The 24,126-nt window shown below is 46.9% G+C and overlaps 1 protein-coding gene across 2 annotated transcripts in view; it reads right to left on the bottom strand.

Moving 5' to 3' along the window:
• The window catches only part of FOXK2 (forkhead box K2), a 71,125-nt gene that overhangs the window by 12,226 nt on the left and 34,773 nt on the right, over positions 1 to 24,126 (bottom strand). For both annotated transcript variants that reach the window (XM_032616987.1, XM_032616986.1), the window contains exons 2-8: positions 16,602 to 16,796; positions 13,795 to 13,942; positions 10,116 to 10,262; positions 4,846 to 5,039; positions 3,853 to 4,028; positions 2,360 to 2,656; positions 1,930 to 2,139 (exon numbers count right to left, since the gene is read on the bottom strand). In XM_032616987.1, coding sequence (XP_032472878.1) covers positions 1,930 to 2,139; positions 2,360 to 2,656; positions 3,853 to 4,028; positions 4,846 to 5,039; positions 10,116 to 10,262; positions 13,795 to 13,942; positions 16,602 to 16,796 — 1,367 coding nt within the window. The remainder of the gene's footprint in view (positions 1 to 1,929; positions 2,140 to 2,359; positions 2,657 to 3,852; positions 4,029 to 4,845; positions 5,040 to 10,115; positions 10,263 to 13,794; positions 13,943 to 16,601; positions 16,797 to 24,126) is intronic.

The following is a 24,126-nucleotide window of genomic DNA, read 5'->3' on the forward strand; positions in this document are numbered from 1 at the left end:
AAAATTTTAGACACCAATTTAAATATGTGAAAGGGATACACAGTTTCTCAAACTCTTTAGACAGGTGGCCATAAAAGGGCCCTGACCTGCATAGCAGTTCTCAGAAGGTCTGGAACATGTGGGAAATGTACATTCTTGGGTCCCAGGCCAGACCTGCTCCGTTGGGGACTGTGGGAGGGAGCCCTTGAGTGATTAAGGCACATGGTATCTGGGAATCAACAGCCTACACCATGGCTTAAGACAGGGAAGGACGGCTCTGGCCAGAAACAGACTGTCCACCTCTTGACACCACTTGCTCACAGCCGCACACAGGGCCACCAGGTTTGCCACATCTGGACCACCTGTGACAACCAGGTTATTCATGAAGAAAAGGAGAATGAGGCCTGGAAAACTCTTAAGTTACTTAGGAGACACCAGGCTTGAGGAAGAAAGCATTTTAAACGGGCAACTGGTTGCAAACTTCTCAATTTACCCACAAGTGGTATGTTACCTATTACTTAAAAACGAAAAACTCAGTGGTTAGTCTTCCCTAGAAAAGGTTGCAGATAATATTCGTCCATTAAATTTGGGGAGGAGCAAGGGGGAAGCGGAATCACATGAGGTGTCTGTCCCAGGTCTCTGTCCCTTCATAGCTCAGTAAGGAAGGATTCAGAGGTCAACACTATTAAGCCTTCTGTTCCCCACCCTCTTTCCAAGAAACTTTCTCTGAGCACAGAGAGCTACTTTGAGCCAGTAGCTTCTGATTCTACTGCTTGGAGTCCTGTAGTTGAATCACGACAGCCCACGTGTGTGGACAGCAAGCATACTCCACATGCCTGGGTGAAGACTCACTGCAAAGACGTCTGAACACCAGTTCCAAGGAGCCCAAACTCCTGAGCTGACTTAACAGCCAGCTGGACTCCTACCCTTCACACTGCTCCACAGGACTGGGTGGAAGAAGGTTCTCTGTCCTCTGGTTTAAAAGCCAAGCTCCCTTAGGCTCGTCCATGTCAGAACATCCGTGGGAGCTATGTGCACGGGGCTCCAGAGGGCTTTCAGAGCAAAGAGAACAGGAGACCAGCATTCTCCCCTTCCACCATCAGATACTCTCAAGCACACCCCTGCCCCAGGGGAGGGCACCACCATTGGACAGATCAGCTGGGACAGCCTCCAGGTTGCTTCTAGGCCACACCCAGATGTCTACAAAAGGTGGGAGTATTTTCATCTCTCTAGATAAGTTAAGTCCCCTACATACAAACCTTCAAGTTGCAAACTTTCAAGATGCAAATGTGCATTCCATGTATGTCAGGCGTGGGTGAAACTGCAGCTTGCCCTCCATCTCCTATTGCTGACGATCCTTCAGCTCTACCACCTCCCACCTCCTCTCCCTTCTCCAGTCAGTAACGTTTCTTGCCTGTTCACTCCATGCCAGCCCCTGTATGCCAGCTGTTGTACTGGTACTGCTGTACTTTTCAAGGTACTGTACTGTGAGATTAAACATGTTTTATTTTTTTGTGTTTGCTTGTTTTTTATGTATTATATGTATCAAAAGTTATTATAAACCTATTACAGTACAGTACTATACAGCCAATTGTGTTAGTTGGGTACCTAGGCTAACTTTGTTGGACTTACGAGCAAAATGGACTTAAGAACGCACTCTTGGAATGGAACTTGTTCATATGTAGGGGACTTACTATATTTAGAAATGCTTCTCTCTTCAGATGGCTCCTCCAATGGGAATCACATGGGAGCCAATTCCCACAGCCAATTCCCTGGTATCCTATAGCACTATTCAGTTTCCTGTAGTTTAGAAATGCAAACATTTCTTCTGACAAAAAAATTAAACTTGTAACAGAATGAAAACCTTGAACACCACACTTCATAGAAGGACAGCAGAGGACCTTTGCTCAAGTTGTTAGCACCCAGTAACCCATGGAGGACACTGCTTACCATTATTCACCTGGCCGTGGACGGCGGCGGGGATTGGCACCACGTGAGTCCCGTTTTGTGTTACAGTTTTTATTGGAAGCTGGTGCTGACCTAGAGGTGCCTGCTGCACTATGGTGACCGTCTGGACAGGGGTGGTCTGTGACGTCTGAATGATCCGGCCAGCGGCACCTAGTGTGGCATGGCTAATCGCAGGAATAGGTTCTACTTTCACTAAATTCAAAGAAAAGGAAAAGAGAAAAAATGACACCAACTAATATTACCGGGTAGCTTACAAGAATCTCACTAGTTTGAAGTACAAGAAACCAGGAGGCGAGCAGCCCTGCTCCAGCACAACATTACATAACATGTTAGCAAGGGGGTCAGGATGAATGAGGCTGCGGGTTTCTAAGAGCTTGAAAAGCTGCCCGAAGTGACTGCTTCCGCTGCTCACCTTTTACTTCTCTGTGGTCTCCATTCTCTTGTGGCTCTGCCTTAGGGGGGGCCAGCACGGCCGCCTGAGTGACCACGGCCTGTCCTGCGACGGTGTACGTGTTTGCCGGGGCCAGTCCGGCCACGCTGGTGACAGACACCGCTGGGATCTGGTGGACGACGTGAACCGTCTGCACGACGGGCTGCTGGGAGGTCGAGGTGGTCACAGGGGCGGCGACAGTGTAGGTAACAGGCTTGATCGTCGGTGGCAGTGGTCGCTGCACGGCGATTAAGACGGGCTGACTGGACAGAGGTGAGCCTACCAAGGACAGGAGTGGGGGTGAGGTTCATACATCCCAAACCAACTAACTACAACCCCTTACTAGCAACATGCAGACTGATTTAAGAAAACAGGACATGGCCCCTTTCGCCTGGTAATAATAAAGTCATTCATGATCAAAGAAATGACATATTTAGTGGGGATATTTAATGTATATCTAACTGCTAAAATGGCAATCTCTGCTTTGTCCACATTTCTTTTCTTTTTTTTTGGCTGCACCATGCGGTACGCAGTACTCCCTGACCAGGGATCGAACCCAGGCCCCCTGCAGTGGAAGCATGGAGTCTTAACCACTGGACCACCAGGGAAGTGCCTGTTCAGATTTCTTACAACACCTCTTCCCACAGTTCTCTCATCATGAAAAAGAAAACCTCAACACAGGATATGGGAAGAAGCTGCCCAATGAAGCGTGAAGCAGGGGGCATGTTCCCCAAGATCAAAGTCACAGGATATGGGAAGAAGCTGCCCCATGAAGCGTGAAGCAGGGGCCATGTTCCCCAAGATCAAGTCTCCATCTTATGATGGGTGCAGAGGAGCAGGAAGTGTGGAGACAGAGCTGGCAGCCAGCAGCTCTGCCAGTCTCTGTTCTTTCTGATTTGGGCGTTTGGACTCCAGCAACAGGAATGGGGGCTGGCAGGGGGTGTTGCCAGCACGGCCAGGAATTCCAATATACCAAAATGCACATTTTGCCAACCAACTAGGAGCCATAACAGAATTACTTTGGACACATTTTCACACTATTTTTTTTTTTAATCCCCCAGGGCACATATTTTTATTCTACATCGCGACTTTATAAGTACACTGAGAAACGCTCACCTATTCATTAAATAGACATTTTTTTTGCTGCTAATGTCTACTTCGTCTAATTTATGCTATTTCTTTACGAGGGGAATCTTTCTCATAGATTTTTGAATGATGAAGCAACTAAGAAACGGGTTAATTCTAAAATTTTTCAGGCGCCTACACACAGAGTCATAAAAGCTGACTGATTTTTTTAACACAGTACAATTAATTTTTCAGAGCCTATAAAATAACATTCAGGTACTATGCAGAAAGTATCAGGCACAAGGTGCAAAGGATCCAAGGCCTCTTGCTATTTCTTCTCTGATGAGACTGGCTCACAGGCTCATCTGACCCACCCCTCTCCCACCACACTTGCCCTCTGCACATCTCACCTGGTGCACTCTGGGCAAACCGTGCCTCCTGGATGACAGCGAGTTTGGGCTGTGAGGCACCAGGCTCGGGCTCCAGAGGGGCTGGTGAACCTTCCCTCGACAGGCTCTCAGGGGTCTGGGCGCCACTGGAGTGAGCAGACAGCACTCCAGCATGATTGGGAGAGGCTGGGGCACTTCTGTATGATCAAAAAGAAGACAGTGGATTTTTACAGGTAAAGCACTCATAAAGCTGCCTTGTTTTAACAGGCGTATTTTGCAAAAACAAAGGTGTCATTTGTCTTCTGCCAACCAACTACAGTTCCTTAAGTCTTACTTTAGGTGTGATGCCTGTGACCTGAGATGGACACTTAGCGAGGCTGGCATGGCTGTGACAGAGCCACTGTATGCAGGGCGCCGCTGCTCCACACCCAGCACAGGCCGCACAGCATGGGGCGGGACTGGTTGCTTCCCTAAGCAGCTCCCATCCACAGCCAGGCAGCAGGAGCCAGCAGCGTGCGAGCCGGCTGGGGCTCAAGACTTAACATTACAGTCATTTCTTTTTTTTGTTTAAAAACAGAAATCTACTAATGGAGCTAAAAATATGGATTTTAAAATCAGGCAATTAACACTGTATAAACCAATCTTGAGTTTAAGCTGCTAAGATGTAGCTTTAAAGAGCTTTTCACATCCAAGAAAAAGGAAAAAACATGATTCATCAACGTGGCATTGTGCTATTGCCAACTCATCGTATTGACAATATGCATTCAACGCAGCAGCAGTGTTACACAGGAATGAAGTTTAAGTAAAACTTTATAATCTGAATTGTTTCAGACCACTAGAAACAAAAATACATGGGTGGCATCCAACATTTTTTTTTTTCCAAATCCCCAACCCAACATTTAATCATAATGCATTTGGTAATTCCTTCATTTTCAAAAGGAAAATTTACCAATACATCAAAGGTAAATTTACTGACCATTAAATGAGGTCTTTTTGTTTGTCTTTTTTCCTTACCTAGATGAGAGCGGTCCCAGAGGGGTTCTAAAGCAAGGCACGCCCCTAGGCCGTCTTTTCCTAAAAGCCTGCTCTATTAATTTGCTTTCAGAGGCAGGGTCTATCCTCCAGAATGAGCCTTTGCCTGGTTCTTCCTGGGAACGTGGTACTTTGATGAAATAACGATTCAGAGAGAGATTGTGGCGAATTGAATTCTATGAAACATAAAAAAATACGTAGAATTCATATATTTCTTTGCTGAGAAATAAAAATGTGCCCCAGTTTTAGTGCCCTGCAAAGGTCCTGCAGCTCTGTGCTGGAAGGAACCGGCCCTCCCCAAAGTGAAGGAGGAGCTGCGGGGTGTGACTACTCAGAGGCTGCGACGTGGCTTCTACAGAGGAAAAGACACAAGGACACAGGGCACTGTGAACAGCATGGCAGGATGGGCACCAGGAGGCAAGGAAGGGAACTGGGGAATGGGGAAGGGGTGAGAAATCTACACCACACAGAAAGAGGCTATTTCCAACAGGAAAAACGTCAACTTCCACCTTTTTACCAGGTAGGAAATCAAGGGCTATCACTGTGACCTCTCCCTGTTTGGAGAAGGACAGCGCTGAGATCCACTATTCCTTTAAAATACTTTTTTGAGCACAAAATTAGCTTATAGAAACTGTCACAGCCTTTAAAATGAATTAATCCAGCATAAAGTATTTGGCAAACCAGCAAAGAAGAAAAAATGAGCCAAAGTTTGAGAAATATTATTGACACCATCTTCCCGTAAAATAACTTCTATATACTTTGATTCTCAAAATAATATTGTGAGGCACATTGAGAAAATTTTTCTCAATTCCTAAGTCCATTCTTCTTTCTATTACAAAAAGCTCAGCTCACAGTTTACACGTGATTTGAGGACAGCTCCCTGATGCACCGAAATCTGAGACCTACGAAAGGTCAGGAAAAGCTGGATGGAAGTCCTGCATTCAGATCCTTTCGGCATTTACATTAATGCTTAAATTTAAAATTAATAAAGTTTCAACCCAAACTAAAATTCTGGCTATCCAAAAATCATTTCTAAGTTCTCCAACTAACTTTCTAATAGAACTGCTAGTCACGACCTGAAATTCTGAATTTCCAGAGGTGGCTCAGAAATCAAAACATGTCAAATACTACTTTACAACCAATCTAAGGGACTATTCAAGAACCAGACCAGTCACAGGCCATGACGAACCACCAATGCCCATGGATGTCGGTCACCTCATTGGCAACATGAAGCGACAGGCTAAGCTATGTCTGTGATTTGTGAGATTGTTTAGAAGTAGATGTAGTATATTAGATCTAGAATATATGCATAACCACAGATACTTGCTATGACGTTTTATCATAGGGTTTGGCTGATAACCAACCAACACCTACCAATCCCTCCAGAAAATCGAATCTGTTATTGGTGGCCCCATCAAGACAGAGAAGGCAATCCTTCCCCATCTGCATTCAGACCTTTCGAGTGTGGAGTAGAAGGCAGATTCTAAGAAAAAACACTGAGAAAAAACACAGATCATGACACTGGAGGACACTCTCACTGTGAACTGTGGGTGAGGGTCCTGAGTTCCTGACTGTACCATGGGAGGCCGGCACCCGGATGGGAGCTCAGAAGTGACCACTAAGGCACAGTGCTAGGTGACACGTGACAAGGGAGGTGCCGAGCCTCAAGTGAAGGCTGGAACTGCACTGACTGAGGTGAAGTAGGTTCACATGCATGTTGTTAGGAGGAGAAAGGGAGGTCAGCACAGTGGGAATCTGGAGGCAGGAAGTGCTACTTCAGGGGAGTGGGCACTAGGATTTCTACCCACTGACAAAGGTCAGGACCAGGATCAGCAATACAGCTGCTCCGTTAACCCTCACACCACGGACAAACTGTACAGTTAAGTCCTCAGGTCAGGGAGTTGCTATTTTCTGTTCTGAAAATGTAACAGAACCCAGTCTGCACCATCAAAAGAGAGTCTAACTTCCTCTGCGCTCTGACAACAATCTCACAGACAAATGAGCCCAATTACTGGTCACCTGTGATTCTCCAGCCAACAAGACTCTAGAAAACATGAAGAGGTAAATAAGAGATATTTAATGTATACACAGATAGAATAAATAATTGTATTTCTAAGGTAATTTAAGGCCTTTGTAATTTGATCAAACCAAGCTATATACATTTAAACCACACTGATTCAATTCCAGTGACTCAAATTATTTTAAAGTATTCAGAGAGAAGGCAGGTTATTATTTAAAACTAAATACGAAGAAAAGGATCTGCAATACTGTGCACACTCTCTTTCCCCCAAATTCTCCCCAGTAGGGGCTGCTTCCCAGAACCCAACTGACAAAGGGGAAAGGCGCAGAGCTGATCACTCGTGCCTGCTCTGTGCTGTCCTCCCTAAGCGCCTCCAGCCTTCCTGCCCATAACCTACACTTCTCATGGGCAGTTTGTGTCTGTTAGTCCCACTCAGCACTGAGCATTTGCCAGTGTGTATTCAGCATAGTAAGGACTTGTAAAGAAATGTAAGGGAAGGACCTTCCAGAGGAGAGTCCAGTGTGCAGGGTGCGGGTGAGCACAAGTCACTCCCTCTACTTTCAGAAACCAGCTCTGGTCCTTTCAGAGGCCAAGAGCTCCAGAATTCTCAAACTTTTCAGTCACAACAAATACCTCAATTCTGAGCAGGGTAAAATTATAAGTCATAACAAAGTAAAACATTTTGGCATAAGTATGCAACCAAAAGAGATGCCATCTTTCCAGCTAGTGTTACTCAGACCATCTTGCTTTATACTCAAATTTGCTCCGGATTAATCAAAAAGTTTTGGCATGGGTAGACTGCAAAATACCAAAAGTAAGTCTGAAAGGAGCCATGGATTTCCATTAAGTGCTCCGAACTGGCATGGTGGGAAGTGTCCACAGGCGTCATCTTAGGAACTGAGGCAGAGCAAGGGGCTCAATCACCGGGACCTGAGCTTCGAGAAGCATGGCACTGCCATCTCCCCTGCCCCACTGGGGAGGGCAGGATGCAGTCTGCAAATCCACACTTGAAAAATGGGCTGTTTTGGTTGACAGTTATTTGTGGTTTTTTCTCAAAAGAAAAAGGATATGGGTCTTTTATGAAACAAGGTTGCAAAATAGAAAGCTTTTTGTTTTCAGCCAGGAGAGAGGGAATGGGAATGAGCCTTCCGTGTAGAGTCTATAAGTGCAGTCCCTGAGGATGGGCAGCTCAGAGAGTCCCATGACAGAAAAGGACACATGCGGGCATGCTGGGGAGAGCAAGGACTGCTGAGGACAGGAATTTGAGTGCATATCCATGAATTAAAGGAGGGCTGGAGCAAGAGAGCCCTTTCTCGCTAAAATAGCTGGAGCAGGAGGTGTGAAATGTCCCAGGAACAGCCTTACACAGGCAAGAGGCGCAGTCACCCTTACGAACCTTTATCTGGACAGAAAAGAAGATGTTTGAATAAAAAACAAGCGTTAATGACAGTTCAGTAAAGAGGGTGTTTATAACTCTCAGTTCTAAGTGGGCTGTGAAGTCACTTCAGGAGCCAGCAGCAATCCGAGTACTCAGGGGTCACCTCTGCAGGCCTCGCCTCTCTGTGATCACGGCCCCTCCTGACTGACTCACTCGCCAGGACCCCGAGGCCAGGAGGAGGTCGCCCTTCAGCCTCTAGCCTTCTTCAGCAAGAAAACCCTGTGATGCACGGAATCAGTTCTCTCGTAAATGGATGCTACAAAGCACAGGGAAATACGACCAGAAGGGAAACACACCACCGAAAGTCTGGCCAGGCTTTTCAGAAACACTCACTCCCATTACAACCCAGCTCACTGGCATTTCAAATCATCAGAATTCTACACACAGCTCCTGGACAGGACTGTGTGACAGATCTCACCTGCCTGTGCCCAGGGAGCTGTGTGACATGGACATGGATCTAGACTGTCGCCTGCTTCCACTTCTTTTGTTTTTCATTTTCTTTGAAGCATAAGCTCACTGTTACAGATTAAAATACGGTAAGTACTGCTGGGACCTAATTGTACATGCCAGGTAGCTGGATACGGAAGTGTTCACCCGAGCCACTGTTTCCCTCATGGCCAAATACGAAATGCCACCTTGCTGTGAACAGGAAGGCGGGCAGGGCACAGATGCTCCAAGCCAGGAGGATAGGCTAGGTCTCATTTTGTACCTTTAGTCTTTACACGACTAAAGACCCCTTACAGAGGAAATAGTCAGGATTTGGCTGGAACCCTTTTTTATTACAACATGTTTATACATCTGCAGGTAGAAGAAAAAAGTTTTTACCTTCTGTCAAACAGAATGGCTTACCCCCACCCCCACCCCGCCCACATCACCTGATTATGGTTATGCTTCAACAGATGCATTTTTCAAAGGATCATTTACTCATTAAGCCTCAAAGGAATTCTGTAGCCATTCCTGGTTACTTAATAAATTCAAAATATGTAGATGTATGTTTCTTCTCTCTGTTGTGATGCTTTTACTATTCCATACTTCAAATTTACCCTTTCCCATACTGTCTGAATTAGTGAGGTCCTGCTAAACACCTAGTAAATGGCCACACATAACACATAACACAGACACGCAGAACAAGGGAAAACATACACAATGTAGAGGTTTAAAAATTAAACTAAATGAAAAAGCCAAACAATGGAAATACTATGCACCAATTTCAAAGCGTCCTCTGAGGAGGCCTGGATTCACAGACAGCCTAGGAATAGGCTGGAAGTACAGGTAGACAACCGAAACAGGGCAGCGCTGCGTTCATCTGTTTTGTACACTGGCCAACTGGAAGAGGTTATCTTTTGAAGAAAGGGTTCCTCAGTAAAACAGTTTGAAAACCATCTCTGTGCAAACTTCAAAAAGCTACATATGTCCGCAGACGTATAGCTAAGGAAGACAGAAGAATGCCAAAGTAAATGGATGGACAGGATTTTTAACTTTCCCTCACTTCAGACACATGAACTGCACTGGTCCAAGAGAAACATCTCAAACGATCCACACCTTTCCACACTGGGAAAGAAACAGTGCTGAGATTTCTTCTAGAACCACTATTCCTCCCACTCTGCGCTAAGGAGGTCAGAGAGAGCGTGGCAACAGCAGGCCTCTTCCTTTCTCGGCACAGGAGGCCCTCACTCATCTCATTCTACCTGTGCCCCAGCTACATACACAGCAGCTCAATTCTCTTCTCATTTGCCAACCAGCATCTACAAGACATGTAACAGAAACATTTAATAACAACTGAAATGGATTTACCTGCCAGCCCTTGTCCGCAGTCCTGTAGTAGGGATAGTTTTTCGTGATGTGCGTATAAATCCCATTTAGGGTGAGTTGTTTATCAGGAGCCATCGTAATTGCTTGTACGATTAATTGTGCATAGGAATAAGGTGGCTTTGAATCATCCTGTGTTTAAGTTAAAAAAAAAAAAGTACTGAAGTTATCAAAATTTTTACTAAATTTACTAAAATTCAGGATTCTTGACATTTTTGAGCATTCCTACGATAATGCTTGGTTTTCCTTCCTATAAATGTAATCTAATATGATGGAGGAACTCCCTGGCAGTCCAGTGGTTAAGACACTGCACTCTCACTGCTGAGGGCCCAAGTTTGATCTGTGGTCAGGGAACTAAAATCCCACAAGCCACGTGGCAGGGGGAAGAAAAAAAAGTAATACAATATGATGGGAAAGCATTCGGAAAACTGGGAGGAAGCAAATGGATGCATGTACAGCAGCATAAAAAAGAACATTAAAACCACATAAGGAAAAAGTCCAAATGGTAGAAATGGAAAGAATAAGAAAATGAGAAAAGCTGCCTCACCTCAGCAGGGTCCACAGCATGCATACTAAACCATGCCAGAGGCCCATCACGTGGCTCTAGCAGTCAAGTGAAGAGCTGGGCCAGGACAGTGGTGGCAAAGGGTGGAGTGAGCCACCCTCTCTCAGGCCCCTGTGGGGGTCCTCATACACACAAGGAGATGGGGCAAGAATGCTGAACACCCCAGCGCCAGAGTGAGGACCACTCAGAAACAAGTGTCCATCAAGAGGCTCCTCCTGTAAGAAAACCCCACTCAGAGGAGAGCACCAGAAGCCAGACGCAGGGTTCCCACACCGGGGCCCAAGGCACCTGGGCAGGCACCGTTCAGGTGTGCAGGGCTGCCATGCACACCACAGGATGTTGGCATTCCTGGTCCCAGCGCACTCAAAGCCACCAGTGGCTCTTTGCCATTGTGACAACTCAGAACCCCATACACATGCACAAAGCCACTGGGGAGACGGTGCACCTCTGCTGTGAACTGGGAAATACACATATCAACGGAGAAACCACAAAACGTAACGCTGAATGTAAACAGTAAGCTGCAAAAGAAAGCATTCAAGATGATACTCCTTATATGAGGTTTAGAAATGAACAATTTAGATATTGTTTAGAGATAAATACAAATAGGCAGACAAGCAGAGGACTGTAGGATGGGTGAGGAAGGAAAGTGAAGTGCCAAAGAACGGAATGCAGGCTTCACCTTCACTAAAGGCTAACTTTAGTCCTGACAGCTGGCCGTGGGCATGTGCTCTGCACTGGAAGGCTGAACCACCTGTTATCCCAGCACCCCACTTTCATTTACATTTTTTATTTTTTTAAATATTTATTTATTTGGCTGCACCAGGCCTTAATTGTGGCATGTGGGTGTGGCCCGTGGGATCTTCGTCGTGACGTGCGGGATCTTTAGCTGCGTCATGCAGGATCTTTTATTAGTTGCAGCATGTGGGATCTAGTCCCCTGACCAGGGATCGAAGCCGGACCCCCTGAATTGGGAGTCTTATACACAGGATCACCAGGGAAGTCCGTTAGCACCCCATCCATCCATTCATTCACTTATTCATTCATTTATTTATTTATGGCTCCATTGGGTCTTTGCTGCTGCGCACGGGCTCTCTCTAATTGCAGCGAGTGGGGGTTACTCTTCGTTGCAGTGTGCGGGCCTCTCATCGCGGTGGCTTCCCTTTGCTGTGGAGCACGGGCTCTAGGCGCACGGGCTTCAGTAGTTCTGGCACTCGGGCTCAGCAGTTGTGGTTCGCGGGCTCTAGAGGGCAGGCTCAGTAGTTGTGGCACACGGGCTTATTTGCTCCGCGGCATGTGGGATCTTCCTGGACCAGGGCTCGAACCCGTGTCCCCTGCACTAGCAGGCTGATTCTTAACCACTGCACCACCAGGGAAGTCCCCAGCACCCACTTTTAAATAGCTGATATTTCCTGAGCACTTGGGCCAGGCTCTGCCCTGTCTGTCCCCTGAGTGAGCTCACGCTGAGTTACAGGAAAGGGACAGTGGAATGGCTGAGCTGGAGCCCACACCAGGTGAGAGTACAAAGCCTTCCTCACTGTGCCTATGCTGCTGTGTTTCCTTGTTATCTTTCTTCTATACATTTCAATTTTTTAAAAAAGCTTTTTTATATTGAAAAACATAACACAGACAGGAAAGCCCATAATACATCCATATCAGGTAAAAACAAATTTTTGTAAAGTGAACAACAGTACAACCAACACTAGGTCAAGAGAGAACACAGCCCCCGTCTCAGTAGCTTCCTCGTCCCCCGCTGCCTCCCAGAGAGGCCACCACTACTCCTGACATTTTATACTAATCATAACCTTACTGTGACTTGAGTTTTACCATCTAAGAATGCATCTTGAAACAGTTTAGTTCTGCCTGGTTTTAAACAAGCAAATGGACTATGGACAAAAATGGAATCCAACAGAGGGTGCCCCTCTGTGTCTGCCCCTGCCCAGCACCCTGTGCAAGAGGCTCCTGGCTGCTGTGGAGAGACAATGCGCAGACACGGCTTATCCATTCCCATGGCTATGACGCGTCCTATGACACGAATATACCACATTTTATCAATACATAAAGTAATACCATGCCTGGTTTTATTTTTTCACGTAGCATTACATCAGGAGCACTTCCATATCAGTAACTATGCCACATAATATCCCCTTACTTAATCATTCTTCCCTCAGGGGCATTTATGTTGCTTTCAATTTTCTGTTTTATATGAACTTTTGTTTTGAGATTTTTGTCCATTTCCCTTAAATGAAGTCCTAGAAGGGGTATTATTGGGTCAAAGAATAGAAATAGGCAGGGTCCTATTGTGGGCCATCAATAATTACCATCCAGGGACTTCCCTGGTGGTCCAGAGGTTAAGAATCCGCCTTCCAATGCAGGGCATGTGGGTTTGATCCCTGGTCAGGGAACTAAGATCTCACATGCTGCAGAGCAACTAACTAAGCCTGTATGCTGCAACTACTGAGCCAAAGCGCCACAACTACTGAGCCCAGGCATGCCGCAACTATTGAGCCTGCATGCTCTGCAGCCTGTGCTCCACAACTAGAGAGAAGCCTGCGCACCGCAGCGAACAGCCTGCGTGCCACAATGAAAGATCCTGCGTGCCGCAACGAAGATCCCACATGCCACAATCAAGACCCGATGCAGCCAAATAAATTAAATAAATAAAATTAAAAATAATAATAATAATTACCATCCAAAAGGGGGACTGATGTGTCCTCTCTAAAGTGTGTGTTTGTGTGCATATGTGTTCACATGTACATTCAGACATGTGTGTGTGCAACCTTCACCATCTGGGACAGGAGGACTAAATCCCAAGAGTGGTCTCCTAGGACACCAGGCAGTGACCTTGTGAGGACCAAGGGTTCAAGCTCTCAGCACCTGGGCCCGTAGCTGCCACCAAGGAGGGCCCAGTGCTGAATGACCAAAAGAATGCATCTCTAGTGCCCAGCACTGAGAACATGCTCAGCAATGACCCAACATCCGTGCAGACGTGCACTTCTCAAAAGGCCCTGGGGGGTGTTCCTTGACATGCAGGCAATGCAGTGAGGACAGCTGGCTCCCCAACAGGCCCTGGGTTCTGTTTCGAGGCTATAAAACATTTACCTTTGGGCTGTCTCCACCTGAAGCTTCCTTCTCATTTTCTGGCTGTGAGTTGTCGGCCATTAAATTGAGGTCAGATGGTATCACACGGCCCATTTTGTACCCTGAAGACCCTGCTCCCCGGGGGCTGGATGGACAGGAATTCGCAGCACTGTGGGCGAGAAAAGGTTGCTCCTATTAGTCTATGGTAAAACGTACATCACACTGTGTTTCAATAACTGACTCTTATTTCAAGGAAAACAAATTTTAAAAGTAAGAGAACTTCAGCATTTTCCATGGAAAAATGGACTCATTAACTCTGTGAAATTTAAGATCACCCTAAGAAATCAGGTATTTGCTTCCACATGTGTCATCTTAGGAACTTACCAAAGACACAGAACCATGCATGATGGCTCCAGGGTTCAGCCTGGTAGAGGGACACAGACCACTGCTCTGCTCGCCCCCTCCCACTAGGGAGCTGAGGACAGGCTGCAACAAAGGACATGGCTTCCAGCTACACCGGAAAGGTCAGGGGGAGTCTGAAGAGAGAGGGACAGCAGCGAGGCTGAAGACAGGACGCACAAAGAGGGGAGGAGGCCGTGGATACAGACACACAGGCTGTGACGGGCTCACAGGGAACACCCAGAAATCAGAAACAGGAACCTGTTTTCAAACATGCACTTTTTTTTTTCACAAGGTAGGGCTTGGCCATGATGCTGAGAATGTTCTGATTCTTGATCTCTGCTGATTAAGAGCCACATTCACTTGTGATAATTCACCAAATTATGTATTTAACTTACTCTCCCTTTTCTGTACAGTATTATACTTTACAAAAGAGAACAAGCTACTGAAATGGAAGGATGCCAAGATAAGACTGTTTTAAAAATCCAGTAAGTTATAGAACAGTATGTATGGTTAGATCTCATTTATGTTTTGGATTAAAAAAAGTCAAGTATTGCAAATGTATAGAAAATTTCTGGAAAAAATACCTAAGAAACAGTAGTTACCTCCAAAAAACTGAACTGGAAAGGAGGGGCCCAGGAGGTGGAACAACACACTATTACCTGGCACCCCCGAACACTACTGGACTCTCTACCATGAACATGCACCCACCCACGAAACAAGTGTTTACCGCATGCCAGGAACAACTCTTAAAGCACTGGGGAGAGAGGAACAAGACAGACGGCAGGACCACACTCTTGGAACTCCTGCTTTATGATTTAAAACTAGCTAACATAAATGAAGGGCCAATGTGGTGAGTGGCCCCACTGGCTGGGTGGTGGTGGGCTCCACCACCGTGAGCTGTCTCAACGGGGGTGTGCTCTGCTGCTCAGTGCTGGCGGTGGGGTATGGAGAGGGGATGAGCAAGGAAAACAGGATGAAGATGGGGCAGGGGGTGAGGAGAGACTGCATCAGCTCCTGACCCAATCCCTAAAGTTTCCAACCACCTCCAGTTCCCTGAGCGCCCACAGAACTTCTGTCTCCACATGGCCAGGCAGTGTGTCAGTGATCTGACCCTAAGGCTGCTGCTTCCACTGTGGGCCGTTGTCCCACGTGGGTAAACACGGGCTTTCTCCTCTTCCTCTGTGAATTCTGTGCACTTTTCATACGGTGCTGAATAAAAATCGGGCCACCGGCTGCTGACTTCTGCCTACCCACTGCCACACTCACCTGGTGCACAGGTAGTGCACCTGGTCCATCTAGTCACACACAGACTAATTCAACCAAGTGGGAGAGACAGAGGCAGCATCCCCAGCAGAGCAGCCGTGGCAGGGGGCAGAGAAGGGGCCCAAGAGCAGCTGCACTCACATATCACCAAGCAAGGGTACAGCCGGAGTCTACCCGACACTCCTTCCAGGCCTTTCCAGAAGGATACCTTTCTGTCCATGCTGGTTTTTAAGATAAGAAACAGAAGTGTCCGACTGAAAGCTACAACCCAGAGCTGCCCGTGTTCCCTCTGTGCCCTCCTTGCTCTGTTACATGTAGGGGTCAGTCCCAGTGGACGAGGCAAGGCCTTCTCTGCCTGCCAGCCATGCCCTGCGGACACACCTGGACAGTAGGAGCTTGGCTCTCAAGAGAAGTAAATGTGTTCCTTTTGCACCTAAGTCTAACATGACTCACATGGAAGAAGATGCCTGAATACATACTTCACTCTTCTAAGACCCAACAGAACACAGGAGGACCGACCATCTGACTCTAGGACAGGGTCACGCCTGCTGGTCCCAGGCAATTCCTGACCTGACCCTCAGCTACTGCCCCCTGAAAGCGCGGGTTATGCAGTGGAGAGCACGCCTTGTAGGCACCATCCTCCACTTCCTGAGGCTCCCAGTCTCTCTTAGGACATCAGGACAAACAAAAGTTTGTTACCTCACTGTGGTCAAACTCAGTAATCCAAAGTGTAAGTCATCAGAATTTGCATGAAATTGTAGGAAACCAAAAAACTCAAAATGCAACTGAAAACCCACCTCACACTTTAGACCAATAAGACAGATCATCTATCCTTTAAACTTACACTCAAATAAAAGAATCCACAAGTGAAAACAAGGAACATTTGTGGACTGTGTTTCATATGCAGGAAACTAAGAGCAAACAGTGCTCAGAAACTAAACAATATTTTAAGTGCCCTCCACATCTCCCTCTCCATGTAGGTCAGCACCAGGGAAGGAAGAAGACGTTGCCGTGCGCTGCTGCCCACTACTGTGACGTACGATGGCTTCTGAATGTCCCACGCAAGAGGCAAGGACTGAAATTTGGACAGGGTCATGTCCACCTTGGCACATGCACACCCTGACCCCACGGTGACCCCGTCTACCATGGAAGCTGCTGTGTACCTGATGGTTCCTGTGGGGGAGGGGAGGGGGCTGATGAGGTGGGCCATGGTGTCTGGAATGTTGATGGTCAGCGGCGAGATGTGAGCCTGCACGGGCTTCACGGGGGACTCGGGCGCTTCCTGTTTCTCCCTCTTCTCGCTGGACAGGGCAGTGAATGTGATCTTGATGTTTGTGCTCGGGAACCTGAACGTGCACCTAAAAAAGAAAAGCCAACTGTCAGCGCCCATCTGCCGATCGGTGGGCAGGATGCCCCATCCACAACAGGTCACAGAGCCCGAGTGTCCCCAAACATACTGGAGCCTCGACTTGCGTGGAAGAGTCGGAGAGAAGCCCACTTCAAGTTCACCTCACATGTTACAAGTCGATTAATGAGGGAAACACAAAGGAGGCATCACATGATTTAAAAACACTAGTAAGCAAAAACATCACTTAGACCAGCTCAACAGGAAAAAAAAAAAACCGGGAGAGGAGGCTCAAAAAAGACTCACATACCACTTAATCTACACTGGGTAAGGGTCTGGAGACAGGCTTGGGATCTGGAGATGTGCTCTTGGCACTGAGTAGGTGGAGGCCAGGCAGGAATGCTGCTAACCCCGCAGTGCATGGAAGGTCCCATCGCAAGGAGGAGGTGCCCCAGGCATGCCCCTCACCTGCTTACCTCTGATGACATCTCTTGCCCAGCCCTTCTCTCAGGTTCCTACTCTAGTCTGTCTGCAGCCAGTAGCCAGGGTGTTTCTAAAACAGCAGGATCTGCACATGGTGTTCAAAGATACAAAAAGGCCAGCCTCTGTCTCTTCTGCCCTCGGGGCACAGCCCTTTCCTTCTCGAGGTCCTTCTCTCATGCTGTCCTCCCTCCACTTTAATACCCCAGAGGCCCCCACCCCACTGTGGGTCAGACCCCACATCCCTGCCTCTTGTCCGTCCTCCTCTTGCTCACTACCCAGGGGTCCCCTCCCACCCCTCAGCTGCCTATCCGAGGGTTTCCTGACCGCCCCACACCCTGCCCTTGCTGCCGCCTTGTTCTTCATTTCACTCCGGCCACTTTTGCTTGTTGTCACCCCAATAGGATACAACCTCCAGCAGAACAAAGCTCAGTTCACTCCTATAACCTGGAGACCAGAAGAGTCCCTGGTATATACAGAGAAGGCCCTCAGTACACACTTGTTGGAATTAATGAACAAGTACCCAGTTTCATACATTAAAAAGGTAATTAAAACAAGCAAATCACATGAATACAACGAATGGGAAGCCCACAATTGCAGCTGCCCCTTTGTCGCTAGCATGAGATCTGAATAATCAACTCCAGGCCTAGAAAAGAAAGGGATTAAGACCCCACTGGCCTTAATTTCTAGCACAATATATATAACAATTACAGGAGTAAGGAAGTCTCCTCCTTTTCCTCCCATTTGTAGTTCGCGAGCTCCCGCCCTCAGGCGATAGTCACTGTTCACCAGGAAGGCCAGGCTGTTGGAACAAAGCATCGTCACCCTGCACGAGGGCATCTGATCCTGCAGAGCAGCTACCTCTCTGTGCCTGTTTCCTCATCCACAGAACAGATGACAGCATCTATCTCTGAGAGTACCATGAGGATTAATTCAAATATTTATCAAACACTCAAATGTTTATTAAAATGAAAAAACCAAACTACCTTCAGCCCCACTGTAAGATGTCTATAGTACTTGCTTTTCCTACAGTTGGACACTCACCATCCACTGTGTTGTTCGTTCCGTCATCACCTGGGAACTCACAGAAGCCCAGACTGAGCCAGAGGAGCAGCACACCCACCTGCCTGTCCTCCACGTGCCACGGAAGCAACAAAGCACTGTGCACAATTCCAACACAGGAATGTGAGAATGGGACTCCTCCCTCCCCCAAGGGGTACCTACATGTCTCCCGGGGTTTATTTCTGCTTTCCACAAAATAGGACCACACCTTGCGTGTTGGCCCTCAGTCTACACGTTCCCTCAGTGTCACCCACAGGGTCTGTTCGCAGACAGACCTCAGCGCAGGCTGAGCGCTGCCTTCAGGGCTAGCACCACCACATGGAGGACTTCCTTCCTTAGTATCCTATTCCCAAAGTTTCCAATTAAAGACAACAATCGTCTCCACGGCACAGGCGCCATCCATAAACCTCAGGCTCCAAGGGCACAGAGGGCATCTAAAGCAACGCAAGGCACTGTCAGGCCACCTGCTGACAGCCTCTGACCAACAGCATGAGAGAGTGTCCCGGCCATCAGTGGACACTGCCACTAACCCCACCCCCTTGACAGGTGAAAATGGTATCTCTGTTTGCATCTAAGCATGAACTTCTCATACGTGTATGAGCCATAAAACACACTTAAAAGCTACCCAGGTAGTCTGGTAACTTTCTGTTTTTCAATCTTGAGTTATGATTACATGGGTGAGTTCCTATTAGTGAAAATTCATCGAGTTACACATGTATGAAACATATACTCTTCTGTATATGTAGTATACTTCAATAGAGAGTTTTTTTTTTTTTTAATTAAAAAAGCCATCTGTAGATGGATACAGAAATTGGTAAAATGTTGATAACATGCCAGGGGGTTCACAGAACATTTCCTATACTTTTGGGTTAACAATGGTGTACTTCTTTACCTGGGCAGCCATGTTATAATTAAAACCGATTTTTCTATGTAGGTTACATTCAAAGCAAAATATATCAAAACAGTGTTTGAGTTCTCTGTGGAGTTCCATTAGTGATGAAATCCTTGTTCCCTTTAGGGAATGTGAATGGCCACTGCTTGACTTTTCTAAGCTAGAAATAAAAAAACAGTGGGATAGGGACTTCCCCGGCGGTCCAGTGGTTACGACTCCATGCTTCTACTGCAGGGGGCCCAGGCTGGATCTCTGGTCAGGGAACTAAGGTCCCACATGCCACACAACCAAAAAGAAATAAAATAAATTAATAAAATAAACAAAGCTTAATTACAGAGACTAGGTAGCCCAGCCCACCCTACCCAACATGTTAAAAAAAAAGAGTGGGATAATTTTAATTAATTGTTTCACAAAAGTAAAAAGAGCAGCAAAACATTAAAACAGCAGACAAAGCAAGGTGAGTGTCAGATCTCTGTCTCCCCCACACCACCACCAAGAGGCTGTTACGTCTGGGCACGCTGGTCCTCGTTCCCATGAAGCACTTCAGGTCATGGAAAGGGTTTAAGAGCCTAAAAGATACTATACTGATTAGGGAAATTAAGAGCATGTTGCCCGGGTCTCACACTGCTTCGTACCATCACAATACCTAACACCGTGTGCTCTTTAAAAATACTTTAACTGATCCTGAAAGATTTGTAATAAAGCTCAGTATAAAAACATGCATCTGTTTATGAGAACTCAGAAATATGACAAAATAACAGAGAAAAGGGAAAGATTTTAAAATGAACAATAAGAAAAACCGGACCGCAGAAAGCAGAACGGCAAACCCCTAAGCAAAACATGACCAGGTACTGAGCACCTCTGAGAAGCCGTGCAACTTGAGCCACAAGTCAAAACTGAAGCAACACAACAGCTGATGGCTTCAACCTTAGGCAAGGACCCTGACAAAAACTAAGCTTCTTTTACTTGAATAAACATTAACAATTTTAATATGGATTCAGAGTTGCAAATATCCTTTTCTTCACCTCTCTCTTAGTCTCCTATAGTTGGTGACAGGCATTTTTCTTGGAACGGAAACTCTTACAAATGAGATATGCAAGCCAATGGCTTGGGTCTAGAGCTCTGAATTTTCAGATTCACAAAGAAGCTCTAAGGATTCTGAAGACCTGTTATTTATTTATTTATTTTTGGGGGGGGGCTGCATTGGGTCTTCGCTGCTGCGCCCGGGCTTTCTTTAGTTGTGGCGAGCAGGGATCACTCTTCGTTGCGGTGCACGGGCTTCTCCTTGCAGTGGCCTCTCTTGTTGTGGAGCACGGGCTCTAGGCGTACAGGTTTCAGTAGCTGTGGCACACGGGCTTAGTTGCTCTGCGGCATGTGGGATCTTCCCAGACCAGGGCTCGAACCCGTGTCCCCTGCATTGGTAGGCGGATTCTTAACCGCTGTGCCACCAGGGAAGTCCGTGAAGACCTGTTCTTTATATATCAATACAAAGCCAGGCCTTACTGCAAATACTTCAACACTAACATCATACAGCTAGGCTGAAATAAGCCACATTGAAATAAGCCTCCAACCAAATGGAAAGTCAAATTTAGTGATATCTCTATGCAAAGCAAGTTCAAACAATTAACCAATTAGGCAAACTATTCCCTACCACCAAGTCCAACTGGGCCACTTCAGAGGTGTAGGTGGCCTCAGGAAGAGGGTGGCTCCCATACCCTTTACCCCACAGAGGACGAGACAGGCAGGAATAGCGGTCTGGCCCCACCGCACCCCTCGGAAAGGTGAGTGCAGCAGAGCAGCCTTCCACCTCAGCACCCACAGTGACGGCAGGCCCCGGGGGAGGACAGCCACCATGTCCCCCAGCCTCCTGTCATCCTTCTCTGTCGTGGCACAGATTACTCAGACACACTTCCTGAGTTGGAAAAATCTCCCCACAAGTAGGCTCCATTTCTACCTACTTAAAACAACACGTCTGAATGCGATTCAGACAGTCATTGTTAGGATAACTCTGGAGTCCCTCAGTTTTTAAAGAGTATTTTAGAAAGTTTAATGGGACAAGGCCTGCAGATGCCACCCTCATGGCCAGGGCACAACGCAGCAACAGTGTCCCTGCCGTGAGGCACCGAGAAGACACTGCCTCACCTTTGGATTTCCTGCTAAAAATAACAAACCCAGATCTCACCAAGAGGAAACATCAGACAAATATTCTACAAAACAACTGGCCTGTCCTCAAATATTCTACAAAACAATGGGACTTTCCTGGTGGTTCAGTGGTTAAGACTCCACGCTCCCAATATAGGGGGCTTGGGTTCAATCCCTGGTCAGGGAACTAGATCCCACACGCCGCAACTAAGAGCCCACATGCTGCAAATAAAGATCCTGCATGCCGCTAAGACCAAGCGCAGCCAAATAAATAAATATTAAAACAAACAAAAAACCCCAACTTCCTCCAGCTCCCTAAATCTATGACCTGCTAACTTCCTATCTCACCCCCAGCAGATGACCCTACTTCTTTTAAAAAAAAAACCAACCAAACAAAAATCAACACAGAAGACACAGAAAGGCCAAGGAACAGTCACAAATGAGAGTAAAGTTCAATACATGTGTGATCTGACTCTAGAAAAAGGGCATCAGTAAAAGACTGCTAAGTCTAGTTAAGGCCGGTGGGTTAGGTCACAGTGTTGTATCAACGCTAATTGGTTTTGGTACCTGGGCTGTGGTTATGGAAGAAAATTTTTTAGGAAATACACATGGAAATATTTTAGAGGTAAAAATGCATCATGTATGCAGCTTACTCTCAAAATTTTCAGGGAAAAAACAGAGCAATGAAGCAAGTGTGGTAAATGTTAATATTTGGGGAATCTGGGAAAATGAGAATCTCTGTTCTATTTTTGCAACTTTTCTATAGGTCTGAGTAATTTCAAAGAAAAAGAAAAAAATTTGGAAACTTTCAAGATGTCCCATGCAAAGCTTGATGATCTAGGCTGTGTCACTCCAGGTGTTGCTGGGCCTGAGCCAGGCCAGGAACTGTGTCATGAGCCATGACAAGGTGAGCATAGACACAGAGTGTTTGGAAACCACTCACTCTTCTACTTGTTCAGAGTGGACCTTCTCCACAGACAATCTGAGAGCCCTGCTCTGGGACACACCCTCATCATTATCTGTCTTCTATACACTTCAGAATCCCACCAAATTCCAAGGACAATCTTGTGGGACACCTGACACAGTTATGAAATGTCACCTCACTGCAATTCTTATCAACTCCAGACCCTCCTCCAGAGTCTGTTTGTCCCTGATAGTCAGCCTCGGGCTAAGCAGGGAAGTACAACCCCAGTTCTGGAGTTCACAGGACAGAGTCATGGCCACATTCACACAAGTGACCCTGACATCTGTGCCCTCACATTCACCCAACACAGTTGATGTCTGTTAAACCTACACACCGTCCCGTCACTGGGCTTCCAGACTGTGACCCAAGAAGCTGTGGTTTGTGGTGACACCATACTCTGTACTCTGGATTTCTTCTCTCCTGGGAAGAAGATTTGTCCCATCCCACATATAACAATATTCACACAGAACAGTATCTCCCTACCATGTTCCTAGAGCACAGCATTGAGTGTCCTGACAGCCAGCATAGGCTGAACCCTGCTGTTCTACATACGGCCCAAGATGTCTGTGGCTCACAGCAAAGATCTGGGTCCAGCTTCTACCATCTACCCACCCCACAAGTGGCTGCTTGTGGCTGCTCTGCTCCACATCTCCCTCACTCTGGGGCCCAGGCTGATGCAGTGGCTCCAGTGAGGATACTGCTGGTTCCAAGGCAGAGAGAAAAGACAGAAGGAGCGAGTTCCGTGGCCACACCTGCGGTCAATGGGCAGAAGGGCTTATAGCGAGGACCCTCCCCACACACCACCACCTCCCTAGTGTTAGCAATCCCAAGGGATGTCTGGAAAATCATTTCAAGTCCTTTCAGCTATGCAACTGGCCACAGAGACATTAGCTGAGCGGCTGAACTGCTCTCCAAGGGAAGAAATGAGAGGCCAGTTACTCTGTCATTCACCTGTGACAGCTGACAAAGATAATCTAATAAGAAGAAGACAATCCGATCGTTTAATCTCGGCATTGGCAAAGCAATGACTGTGTTAATAAAAATAACATGTCACACAGGGTGGACAGTGCTCTGAGGCCATCGATGACTTGCTATGAGCAGCAGTGATTACCAAGGAGGAAGGCAACAGGATCTTCTGCATTTGAAGAACTGTGTGGACAGTTACATCCAAGACTGGATCGGGAGGTAAGGGGGGAAATGAGGAAACCAGTGAGGAGGCTTCCAAGGAGCCAGGGTGTGCAGTGCTCACACCACATGAGGCAGTGAGGACAGGAAGAGGAGACGGGATCTGACTGGTATGGGAGATGGAAATAAACGGCCCTGATGACCCACCAGTATGTGTGGGCACAGAAGGGAGAAGACCGCAGGACGACTGGCTTCACATCTGGCTCGTGTGGCTAAGAATGTTGGTACCAATTACTGAGATGAGGATGGATGAGGAACAGGCTGGGGGGTGCAGTGGCTAAGTGGACACATGACCTCTGAGGTGCCCGTTACCCATAATCCCAGGGGGATGTCCAACCAGCCCCTCCTGAAACCTGAACAGACACACTCGGTGTCCTCTGCAGTGAGAGGGTACGTTCGCCACATCACAGAGGAGAAAGAGCCTAAGAAACGCAACCAGCAGGTCTGGTGGAAGAGAACAGCCTTCAGGACTCAAGCAAGCATTACCCTGCAGGAGGACACATTACTGTGGGAGTTTAACAATGGGTTCTAGTCCCAACTCAGTTATGATGGCAAGCCATGCCTCTTTTTTATCTTTTACAAAAATGGAAGAAAAATTCCTTTTCTTTCCAAACCCTG

This window comes from Phocoena sinus, chromosome 20, assembly GCF_008692025.1.
Source record: "Phocoena sinus isolate mPhoSin1 chromosome 20, mPhoSin1.pri, whole genome shotgun sequence".
NCBI lineage: Eukaryota > Metazoa > Chordata > Mammalia > Artiodactyla > Phocoenidae > Phocoena > Phocoena sinus.